Source organism: Drosophila subpulchrella, unplaced genomic scaffold (assembly GCF_014743375.2).
Source record: "Drosophila subpulchrella strain 33 F10 #4 breed RU33 unplaced genomic scaffold, RU_Dsub_v1.1 Primary Assembly Seq12, whole genome shotgun sequence".
Classification (NCBI taxonomy): domain Eukaryota; kingdom Metazoa; phylum Arthropoda; class Insecta; order Diptera; family Drosophilidae; genus Drosophila; species Drosophila subpulchrella.
Window position 1 is genome coordinate 40170 of NW_023665462.1, and position 12969 is coordinate 53138.

Below are 12969 nucleotides of genomic sequence, written 5' to 3' on the forward strand. Positions count from 1 at the left end.
GGTAAGTGCCATTTTCTTTGTTTGGAAAGGGCCTCAGACTCGATGGGGTCCTCCAACCTTCGTCCTTGCCGCCGTCACTCAATTCGCTTTGAAATTTATGATCCAGTTGGAGGAGAAGTTTCTACCTCCGACTTTTTGGTGTGCCGGCTTCTGCAACAGGCGTTTAATTAAACGCTTTTAATGCTACTAGCCGGGGATCCAATGAACAAGTGGCTCAGTCAATGGCCCTAAGCCATTAAATTTAATGAAAATGTATGAATTTGGTTTCAATTCCCTTAAAAGTCTTAGCACTCGCAAAGGACATTTAAGCTTTAACGTGGGAACCTATTATTTAACATCAACACTTAAATTAAAATTACGAGGCAATTAATTTCTGGGGCCTGTGAGAAAGTTTACTTAGCCAAATATATTATAATTTTTGGTCATAGAATTTGGCAAAAGAAAAGCAAAGGTTAGGCTTTTTTAGCTCGTGAATATATGTTTATTTGATATAAAAATTTTCCATACTTTAAATAAAAAGCATTTTCAATTTAGTTATCCCAGAATTCATTTTATAAATGCATTCCTGATTTAAAATATTCGCATTTATTTACATGCATTCATCCATTAAACGCTCTAAATTATTTCTCTCCGACATTTTCCACAGATTCGAACTGCCATGGAAACTGTGAACAGCTTTTGTTCTGCGGGGCAATTAAATGAAAAATAGTGGGAACCCTTGGTGGGCGAAATGGAGAAATGTACCAATAAATGACGATATTTCGCGTTCCAGCGCCATTGTAAAGTTAATGAAAATAAAAATATGTTTTTTGGCCATCGCATAGTGGGATTAAAAATGATATTACTGAAAAACTACACTTCATATAATACTATTGTGGTTATACACAGTTTTCGAAAAATGTTATATATTATTCTAAGTAAACGATTATAATATGCATCTCAAAGTATTCATTTTAACAAAATATTATTGGCTCCAAGATTAAAGTTAAAGTAGATTATCCTCTGTCTTATCAGCTGTTTTTCCCACTGTGCGACGATGGGTCGATGGGAAAACTGCCTCGATTACGTCTGCGCTTATGTCAGCAGGTTTTCCGACGTGCCCCCAGAATTTTCCGTGTGAAAGTCGGGGGCATGCGACAGACGCATATGCTGAAAGTTAATTAATGTTGTCACGTGCTGAAACTGCGAAGATGAAATTCGTTTGTAAATTACTCTCAACAGAGCCTATATGTAGGTACATATATAAATATATATATATATTAAATATTTTATATTTATTCTGGAATATCTGCCGCGGTGTAATGATTGAAATTCAATTTAAAGAAAACTCTGCGAACGTGCCGCACCAAAGGAAATTTCACTTTCCGGGGCGAGTGCTTAAAATTCAATACACGCCGCTTAAACACACACAAGCATCCTGGTTGTCCTTTTTGGGGCTGATAACACTAAAGTTGTTCGCCTGACTGAAGAAGTTTAATTTGATACACAAACAGAGAGCAAAACAAAAAACAGAGCCGTGCAAACAAAACAACATCCGATGAGGCCGTAAAACATTTAAATTAACGTCTCCTTCAAAGCAGTAACCTTGCAAAGGAGCAAATGTGTGTGCCCGAGTTGAAAAGGCATTCCTGAAATGGTAGACATGGCAAACTGGCAAAAAGGGTCACACGCAGCCATGTCCATAAAGATAAAAACCATAACGTGCTCATAAAGCGCAGAAAGGCGCCAACACTTTTCATCTACTGCCATCCAAAGTTAGATAGATACACTGAGGCATGAAAAAGGGGTTCCGAAAAATCTTGGGTTGCTAATTTTTCAATAGACAGGTATACATTTTTTATAGGGGGCGACCTTTTAGATGGACATGTCAACGAGTAAATAAATAATAAGAACTCAGACGACACTTGTTGGGATATAAGTTTTTATTTAAAGGAAAATTACTTAAGTCTTTATTATTCCATAAGTTTGATCTTTATAAAATTACTGTGTTCCAAAAAAAAAACGTATTTGCTCAGCCCTTTAAAGCTGCGAATAATATTGTATATTGTCAACACGAAGGTACGAAAAAAGTTTCATAAAATCCAGTTCTTTTCATTTTTTAATAGACAGGTATTCATTTTTTATTGCAGGTAAAAAATTACAAGGAAATAACAACGGAAAAAATAATAAAATAAATAAGAACTCAAGCGATATTGGTTGGAACTTATGGTTTTATTTATATTAAAATTCCAAAAGTCTTTGTTTTCGCACAAATGGCTTGTGGTTTACTATTTATTTTGTTTGGATCCTGCAAAAAACTTATTTTTCAGCATTTTAAGCTGCAGATAATATTGTATATTACCTATAAGCAAACTGTTACATCAAACGTAAAACAAGTATCAATAAAAAAGCGGCTTACAGTAAGGAAAATGTTTATAAATGTGAAAACCTCTTTACCTTTTTTTACTTTTTTTACCTTTTTTAAAGAATAAAATATTTACCTTTGAAAGCTTTTTTTTTGTGTGCATTTACCTGCTCTGTGGAACTCATCCCGAAATGCATGTCAAGTTGGTACCCCGCTGCGTATACTTAATGAAGTTGCTGGGAGATAACCGAATCGTTTTTGCGCTAAAACATTCTAAAGCAAACGACACAAGATAAATTGCTCTTAGGTGTACATTCAGTAGACTTGCCATTTATTGGATTGCTTTAAACAAACGCATTTAATGCACATATTTTCCAACTCAATAACATCAACGCTTAACTACAGCACTTAATTTACATGCAACTGTTTGTTCTCGTCTGTTCAAAGCGACAACACTGATTTTGCAAATGTAATTTTTCGTATTTCATATTTCGGCAAAGGGGTGGGCAATTTGCAGCATTTAATCGATTTTGAAATATTTATAATATTGCAGCTAAGTGTACGACAGATAATTAATGCTTAATTGTAACTACAATTATTTATTCACTATATTTAGTTGGAAGGTATTGTGTGAGTTTTTAAAGGAGATATGTGTATTTTACAGTTCACATCAACTTTGATTAACTATTTTACAGAGAGTGTGTGTTTTGTGTGTTGTGTGTGGGGTTGGGCTCCCATTTTGAATAGATCGGCACTTAAACATGGCTTAATAAATATAACAGCAAATGCATTTTACCACCATCATCATTATGAGTACTTAAATCATTTTCATTGGAAATGACTCGCTGCAAGTTTCAATTAGTAAGCAATTTTAGATTTAATTATCTACATATATGAAATGTAAATTTAATTAATATTCCGCCCAAAAACACATGACTTTCAACAAAATGTGTTGTTGACTTTCGCGTGTTCTGATGTTTGCCAAATTCAATAAATTCACAACATTTCGGGGGCTCATTATAGTTGCAAATCATTTTGCTTAGCAATGCAAATCGCAAAAATCCTGGATTCATGGCACTTCATTGAAATCGGGTGTTTTTTGGGTTCGACTTATACCTACATTTAGCTAAGTCAATCAGTTAACTAATTAGTTGTACAAATATAATTTAATAAAGTCTTTGATAATTCAACTGGCCTAAGCATAAAACATTTTTGATTGCTGCCAGCCAGTGCAAAAGCTGTTCGATAAAGTCGAAAACATTTGATTTTATAGGGCCTACAAAATAAAAATGTTGGGTTGCAATGGAAGGGCTATTTCCAAAATCATACCCGTCAACATATCATATTTTTCTGAAATAGTGTTTATTTTTGGGTATTTTTTAACATATCAAAATATGTTTAAGACGTTTGAAAAATACTAACGACACCAAAAATAACCCTACATTTTGGAACTTTTACCTTAAAAAATTGTTATCCTTTTATACTAAAAAAAAAATTATTAAAGTCTTTAATTTTAAAAATATAACGGCAGGGTTATGGTTTTAGGTAATAGTTCGTAATATAAGATAATGTCAGTTGATTGGTGTTTTCCGGGTGTACAAGGTTTTTGTGAATAGACATTTAAAAAGTATTATTCAATTTAAATTTAAAAAGATTATAAATAAATTTTGAGTATATTTTCTATTATCATAAATGAATAATAATTCATAATATTTGGTGTTTAAAACAAAAATTATAACCAATTCGGTCTATATCAGAGATAAATATTATTTATTATCCTGCTAAACTTACAGTGTTTTCTCGACTTTTGCCGAACAGCTTTGCCTGGCTGGCGAAAATTCATTCTCTTTACACGGAAACCTCTTTGGTGTACTTGGACCGATCGTTCAGATCCAGGACCAACTTGTCTGGCCTCTTGGGACGACTGGTTCCTCCACTGCCGCTGGTGGAGTTGTTCGAGTTGTTGGACACATTGCCCAGGGAGGGAGCAGCCAGGGAGTCGGGCTCCAGCTGAGCCTGGACATGGATCTTCTCCTTCTCCGTGGAGTACAGGACAATGTCGTCCGTGGAGTGGGCTGCCTTGGTCCTGGCACCCTCGCCCTCAACTTCCGCTGCCGTCGTGCGATCCAGGACCTCGATGCTGCGGGACTGGATGGGATGCACCTGCTGGCCACTCGGCTGCTGGCCAAGCTGCGGATTCGCCTGGGCCTGCGAGTAGCTGCCGCTCCTCCGGCGGCCAGTTAGCTTGTACTTACTTCTACAATTATCACAAATTTGATACGAAATGCTGAGTTCGGCCTCCAATAAATTGCGGGGTTGCCTTTTGCAGCTGGTTGGCGGCGTATTTGTGGCTGCCGTTCGCACTGTGGGCCTCCTTTGGCTGCGCTGGCCAGGATCAACCTGATCCAAGTCCTCCGATTGGGAGCACATACACTCCAGCTTGATGTTGGCGAAGCTCAGGCTGCCCTCGTCCTTGGGCGAACCCATGTGATCGCAGGCGCTGCGCGGTGGACAGCAGTAGTAATGCTCCTTGGACGCGTCCAGGCAGCGACTGCAGATGATGTGGCCATCGGCTGTCCGCCGGAGCAGCTGCTCCCGGAAGTCATCGCCGCTCAGCTCCGTGTTCATGGCCCGCTCCTCGTAGGCCGCCGAGGGGGGCGTGGAGCTCGGGGGCGTTTCCAGGACCATGGTGGGAATACTGGCCCTGGCACTGCCACGCCCATTGGCATTGTTGTTCTGCTGGCTGTACTTCTGCATCTCCACATTTAGGGCCAGGAGGGGCAGGGCGCTTTGGCGGGTGGCGGCCGAGTGGCCATGGGCAGTGGCTCCCGCTGCCGCCGCCACCACCATTAGGCCGCCCGGGGTCTTTAGGCCGTCCAGCAGGCTGGAGATCGTCATCACCGCCACGCCCTTGGGCGGAGCCATCTCCTGGATGCGCTGCAGCTGCATGCTCAGCTGGCGAATCTCCTCCAGCGCCTCCTGGTCGGACAGCTTTGTTTCTGGGGAGGGAGAAGAGGTTTGGATCTTACAATAAAAAGTAAATAGGTGAGTTATTCATTTATTATTAATATAATACATTCGGACATCGTTTATAGGTACACAGAGATAAATATTCAAGTACATTGATCTTCAATTGAGAACATTCGTTCTTAAAAACCGTGTAAGTACATATTGCTATCAATGTTCTCAATATTAGAGCGAAATGGTGAGAAGATAATAGTTAAATTGATTTTACTTAACAACTTTTTTATAACTATACCCTACTGACTGAAATAATATTTTATTTGTTGAGGCATTCAAAGTGTATACCGGCAATTCAATTTAATTCGAGCAAAATGAAAACATTTTAAACTTACAAAATGTCGTTCTATTTTTAAGAACATGTTCAACTCAGAGGAGAACGTCAGAATTTTCTCTGTGTAAAAGTAATATGAGCTCTATAACTCGAATTTGGTACTATTTGGTATTTTGGTATATTATATAATCTTATTTAGATAACTTAAACCCAGTTAAATTTAATGGCAAGTAAAATGTAATTATATAACGATTATTATAGTCAAAATGGTATTTTAAAAACATTTTAAGCTAAGCAACTTAATAGTATAAATAAGGAATCGACTAGTTGAATTAAATTTCGGTTTCAGTTCTATAACTCCTATGTACAAGTGTTTAAATACCTTTCAGAAATACTATTGGTACTATGTATGTGTATTTCTTTTTTAAAAAAATGGTACTTTGAAAATATTTCAACATAACACTTTAAGCATATTTATAAGAAAGCACTCGTTAGTTATATTACATTTTGATTTATATACCAGCTGTAGATAATTGTTTAAAGATATCGATACGCACACACATAAAATTTGGGTTGTACACACTTCGAGTTAGAGAAGATAATTATATTTTATATTTATCATACTTATAAAGGCAACCCCTATAAACCCATTATATAAAAGCGTTCCGAAAAGCTAGAAACCTAAAGAAAATATTATACTTTAAATTGAAGTCTGGGTGTTTAGTAGTCAGTTGGCTTTTATGTTTGGGCAGCCAAAAGGGTTGACCAAACATCGCTACAAATGTAAGGGAGATACGATCTGCTTTGAGAAAGGGAAGCTGAATGGGAGCTGTGTTTTCGTTTTCATGCCGCGTTAAAAAACACCGCTCCCTGCTTTCCACTGCCAACTTTTGTACTAAAAAAGTTGCCCGTCCATGTCAAAAGTTTCACACTACCCAGCCCCACGAAAACCGACCTCAAATTTAAATGCGTAATGTTTGTACCGTCTGTGGAAATGGGAAATGGTGAGGAAAGTGGCTGGGGAAAGTGGAAGGGAAAGTTGGACCCTGTTGTGGCTTTGACTTCGGCTCGGAAAAGTGGCAGACTTCCTCTTCGCTGGCGGAATGATAAATGGCCATTCAATTCGGCTGAAAGCCTGTCGGTATGATTTAAGCCACGTCCACTCACAAGCAACTTGCTATCAACTTTCAAATAATAAGGAGGAAAACAAATAAATTTAAAACCGAAAAAAAAAACACTCGGTTTCTCTCTCCCTGCAATCAAAACTACTTGGGAAAACCCAGGGAAATTCCTTGACGGATTGATGGAGGCTTTGCGACCCCACTTTCCTGTAAGTGTATTAAAAGCACCCTGATTTTTTTTTTGTTCCCTGTGTCCGTTGAATTTAGATTTATGGCTGTGAAATTAAGCGAGCGGAGCAGTCGACAGTGGGCAAAATTGAATTTATTATGTGTGCCCCTCTTAGTATGCAACACAATATTCCTTTTTCCCACTCGCGCCATATTTAAAATTCGCCACACAGATACAACTCACCATGAGTGTGTGTGGGTGGGTTGAGTGTTTGCTACTTTGTGATTGTTCAATTTAAATATGCAAATTGAGAGCCGCTTAAAAACTCACCCGGCAAAAAGCAGAGACAAGGCCGAGTGGCACAAAAAAAAAAATGTAAATTTAACGCACAATTTACGCAGCCACAAAAATGCGTTACGTTTTGTGTTAAAATAGAAATACGAGTAGGTAATAAAAAATTAAATAAAAACCTCTCTGCCCGACTGAGAGCCTATAAAGCATTAAAACATAAAGCGTCGCTCGCTGGCAATAAACTTCTAGGGGCGCAGAAAATTAAAAAGGTTCGCCATCAAACCGAATAGTAAACATCGCGATAACAATGGCAGCCAAAAAGGTATAATGGCTAAAGGAGCCAGCGCCTAAAATTACCTCCTAACCAAATGGAGCTCTTCCCATTTTATTTTCTAGTCATTATGATTAAATTCCAAAAGTAGGCTTTAATATATGCTTTAATATATTTATGCGAAATGCAAATGCAAACATTATTCTTCTAATTAACCAGGTTGTTTATAGGCATTGCTAAAGTCATGCAAGAAATAAGGCAATAAATCACAAGCTTTTGTTTCAGCGAAAAATCTGGTTTTAAAAACCATTAAGTTATCCGTTATTCAATCTCACATTGGAATATATTTTAATTTTAATTTTAATTGCTGGTAGAGCCATTTTTATAAAATACGTACATAAATTTCGTTGCAAGCGAATGAGATACTTTACTGTCTTTAATATCATTTGCTCGATTTTTTCAACTATAAGTTTTCTTTTCTTTATATAAGTTCATATAAATACCAATTAAAAGTTTTCTAAAAACAAATGCGCCTTAGATCTTCTTTTCTTCTTCATTAATTATTTCTTGGTACCGCCCACACATTTATTTCCATTTGAAATGAATTGAATACTTCATGCTATCAATTATAATTTGGTGGAAATTAATATTCTCGTTTCTTTCATTAAACGTTTTTCTTATAACAAGCATGTTATTTCCATTTCGCTAAACTTTGAGCAATCAATCGAAACTTGATTTTGGTTCCTGCAGCTAGCTTTGGTCTTGAATAAAAATTCTAATCAAAAGTTATTGGCTGCCCGTTGCCGTGGCATCTGTGTAATTTCATAGTTCAATTACGGACTCTTCACAGCTTTAAAGTTGCCCCGGGCCAATGAAAATTCCCCGGGAGCCAAAAAAAGGGGGTCCACCTTTGGATGGTTGGAGTAGGTGGCTATGGATGGATGCCCAGGACCCCGGGGAGTTCACATAGTTGTTTATACATTTATACATCAAAGCCAGCGAAGCGACAAACAAATATGGCGTCGGCGGCAACTTGGCGGAAGTTTGCGCTTTGGAGCAGCTTCCTTCCGTGAAAACACGGACATACCCAACCTTACACACACACACATGAATCTCGGGTTAACCGCAGCTAAGATTGTTTTGAAGGAGCCCTGGAATCGGGCCATAAATCAGCATCCGAGGCTGTCAACTGGATATGTGCCACGGCTCATAGCTCATGTCTAGACAGCAGCGATAAGCGTGCCACTGACGCCGCCTGTCCCGCCCATTTTTTAATTTGCCGAATAATACACCATAAATAATCGTCAGTCGGGGAGAAGACTTTATCGACGCTGCACTCAGGGAAAAACAATTATCATGTTAGGGAACCAGATGATTTATGAAGGCATTGCAACTTGATTTATCCATTTACATATGATTGAGGTATTTAAGATCTGTTTATTTGTTACTTGTTGATTATATACGAGTATAGTTGCCTTTTGAGGTCTCACAGAATAATCAATGATATGGATTGATTATAAAAATGTTGAACATTCTTTAAATCTGATGAGTTGGTAAAAACATCTTGCAGTCTATATGCCTAGAATAAGTTGACTGGCAAGGAAAACGCCTTCATCTCCAATGCTTGCTTTAAAGATTTCAAAATTTCTATGGTACTTTTATGTAAAATCATTTATTTCCGATTTTTAAACGATTTTTGATTGCTATTGAACTTTTTATACAGAACCATAATTAGTTTGAGCTCAAATCTAATTATGATTTAATAAAAGACTCTGTAATTAATGGAATGGAATTAATTTTATGAAAAAGATAAACACTTCTTATATCATAACATGATGAACAGGTTTCTTTTGTCATAACTAGCCCTATTTTCTCTTCATAAAAAGGTCCTAACTTTCCGTATTTCTTTTTCCCTTGTGATACAAAGTACTCTATATCTATGTGCTCTTCTTCTTTGGGTTTAGATAATTTATATAAAAAACTACCATTATTATAATAATATTAAAATAATATTTCTCTGGATGTATCCCTGTTTTCTCTTCATAAAAATGTACCAACTTTTTCCCCGTGCTACAGAGTACACTCTATGCAGGTCCCCTCCGCAGATCATTTGTCAAGTGGACACTGTCGTTTGTCATAAACGTCGATACGCTGGGACCATTAGGACAAATGGGGCAATTGGCCGCTATCGCTGGAGGACCAGCAGCACTCCACTCACCTGCTGACGTGGTGCCCGCCACCGGGACCGTGGAGGTGGTCACCGAGCTGGGATTGGCAAAGGTGCGCACTTGGGGACGGAAATTGAATTTCGCCCCCGATGCCTTGGTGCCCATGCCGATGTTCTCCTGATGCGATTTGCCACTACGCAGCACGATGTACACCTGCGTCAAATTGCGGATCTGGGATCAGTTAAGAGCCTAAATGACCAGGCCAGGAGGACACTCACCTTGCTGCCGAAGATTAGGGCCAGGAGCAGGGTCACAGTCAGCTGCGTGTGGCAAAAGAAGATGATGTACAGCAAGTCCGGGTTGGCCGGCGACTGCAGGAAGAGCCTGAATAAATGGAAGTAAATCAAGTGGGTATTTATTAAATAGCGAAATCTATTCTCAGAAGTCATCTTGAAGTTTTTTATTAAAAAATTTCACTCAGAGAACCAAGTGGATATTTTTGAAGCTTGGAAGAAAGCTAGATAAATGGCTTTCGTCTTTAAGTTCACTTGGAAAACTAAAGGTATAATTTTCAGGCATGAGGTAAATAGTTTTTTCCATTTAAATCAAAATATTCGGGTAAAACTCATTTGAAAGTTTCATAGAATTCCTGGCAGACCAACGAATTCTTACGAGTGCTCTAGATGTAAAAGCTACAAAAGTACTTCAGTGGAAGAGAATAATAAATGTTGCCTTGAGTTATAACTGGAACTTTTCTGAGATTATATGAAAGGCACAAATGCATATTCATTTTTTGACAACGATTTTCCTGAGAAAGCAATGAAAGACTCAGTTTTTAATTAATTTTCTATACTCTATATTCAAGTTGTTATTACAGTTTAGTTAACTTTGAGAGCAGGAGAACTACTTTTGTAAGATATTTTAGGGGTATAATGGTTTTTAATTAAATATTGGCATATACATTTTTGAACAAACGTTTTTCCAAGAAAATAATAATTCTTCAATACTTCAGATATGGGATTTTTTGTTATTATGGACAAGGAAAAACTTCCTTTGTAAGATATTTTCTAGGGATATTAGTTTCTAATTAAATATATCAGAGGAAGCACCGCATTTTCCATATTCAGAGTTGGGTTATTTTCTTAAATTAATAAAAGTTTATTAGTGAATAATACCACTTACATGGACACATTGAGGAAGCAGGTGAGCAGGAACTCATTGTAGATGGCCATGGAAATGAAGCGGCTCTCGTTAAATTCCGAGGGTGCCTTCCGCACCATAATGCACAAACGAACGCCCCAGGCCAGAAACAGGACCTCCACTGAGAAATGAGAGAAAGTAGAAAGTAGTAGAAAAAGGATTAGTTCCCTTGCTCACTTTTTCGGCTGCCCAGCTTTACTTTGAAGTTTAATTACCAAAACCGCGAGTCAGTATTTTGTTATTAAGTACATACAGAGGGGGTGAATCTATAAAAGCGCCACTGCATTTTGATGGCTGCTGGTGAGCCCTTTTTTATTTCTTTGTAGCCAAATATGAAAAGGCATGTTGCCCAAGGAAAACTAGTTTTTTTGGCCAAATGTTCCAGCATGCAATTATAAATGTAATACGCGCTTTTTTTGGATTGCAGCCAAGTCAAATGAAGTTATTTAGCAGTGGCTGCTGCCAAAGCGCGTGATGAACGCCAGAATCGGCGATAATTGTTGTGCGTGTGTGGCTGACAAAGGAACAGATGCAGATGGAAGCACTCGAGTCCTTCCTCAACTTTTTTAATTAAACCAGCTGGCAAGTGGGACGCTGCAGCGCTGTTATTCCCGGCCAAATCCACTCTCCCGCTGCTTCAACTTGGCTTATGGCACGGACCTGTGTCGCCACTCGCTTTGTAAAAGCGCAAAAATCACTCATATGCAAGCTAGAGTGGACCCTAGTCTAGGGTCCAGAAGATTAAGGGGTTGCTCTTTTGTGAATATAAGGGATTTTAACGATTGCAATATGAATTGATTTAGCAAGATTTAATTAAATCGAAAAAGACTAACTTGTGATTTCCTCAAGTTACAAATAAAATAGTTTTTTTGCTATATTGTGTAACCAACCACTGAAAGAAAGAAAGTATAACTCTAAAAATAAAGGCCCCTTAAACTCACTAACAATAAATACAAATGTTTAATTTTGTTGGTTTGTCGATTGCTTAATAAGATAAATTAATATTGCTGTGAAGAAAAATCTTTTTTTCAGTTCGTAGACTATAATAAAAATCTAGTAAGGCAGTTTTGCTTATTACAATTTCTTTAATTGTTTAATAAGAAAAATTAATATTGGTATTAAAGAGTAATCTTTTATTTCAGTTCCTAGACTATAGTAAAAATCTAGTAATGCAGTTTTAATTGCAAGTTGTATCTCTCATTAAAAGGAAAGCATAAGAGATAAAGGAAAAATACACTAAAGGTTCTAATCTTTATAGATATATTTTATGTATACTTTCAAAGATTATAAATATTAAAAGTTTTGGAATAAAATTTCACCAATTGACTTTCCACCCTAAAACCCAAGATAGATAGCCAGTTGACATCTGAGCAGAGGGTAAATGGCCAGAAGACGAGGAGAAAATATTGACGGTGGAGCAAAACTAACAAGAGCAGCAGGTGTTCGTCCCACTGTGCCGTAGCTACCGGTTGGCCTGGCAACTTTTTCATGCTACTGCACTTTCGCATTTCTTCTCCGGCATTCAGTGCGTATACGTTATGAGGACATAGTTGTTTGTTCAACTTCTTTTTTAATATTTTTTCCCTTGCCAGCAAACAGAGTTGCCTTTAAGTGGCCTTCGGAATGCCATATTGCATTAGGTATTCCCAACTTACTCGATGTGAATGTGTAGTCCCACCAGTCGGTCTTGCAAAGGAAGGCCTTCAAATCATCGGCAGTGCGGCCTACAACCACATCCGGTGGGGAGACGAGGGTCCTGACCAGCAGGCAGGTTCCAATCGCCCCGCAGATGATGCCCAGTCTCTTGAGCAGGGCAGCATCGGTGATTTTCACAGCCTTCGCCGAACGAACTCGAAAAATCACCGATATCCTATGGGCGAAATCAGCAAAATCACTGGAATATGTAGGATAAGAGGTAACTATATCTTACCGCCAGGTCTTCAGCATCAGAGCTCCGTAGGTCAGTGAGAATCCTATCTCACGCAGCCAAATGCGGGCGGTGCAGGTATACAGATTGGGATTGGGATACATCACTATGTTCTGTAAAGTAATATATAAAATATAGATAAAGAGGTGAATAGGTAATTTGAAAAATAAACGGAAATAACTT

At 37.9% G+C, this 12969-nt stretch overlaps 1 protein-coding gene across 1 annotated transcript in view; it reads right to left on the minus strand.

Annotated features, from left to right (window-relative positions):
* Positions 1–4000: 4000 nt before the first annotated feature.
* The window catches only part of LOC119558629, a 60990-nt gene continuing 52021 nt past the window's right edge, over positions 4001–12969 (minus strand). The window contains exons 9-14 of the mRNA XM_037872033.1: positions 12790–12899; positions 12515–12729; positions 10842–10980; positions 9938–10043; positions 9710–9872; positions 4001–5343 (exon numbers count right to left, since the gene is read on the minus strand). Of these exons, the coding sequence (XP_037727961.1) occupies positions 4193–5343; positions 9710–9872; positions 9938–10043; positions 10842–10980; positions 12515–12729; positions 12790–12899 (1884 nt within the window). The 3' untranslated portion in view covers positions 4001–4192. The remainder of the gene's footprint in view (positions 5344–9709; positions 9873–9937; positions 10044–10841; positions 10981–12514; positions 12730–12789; positions 12900–12969) is intronic.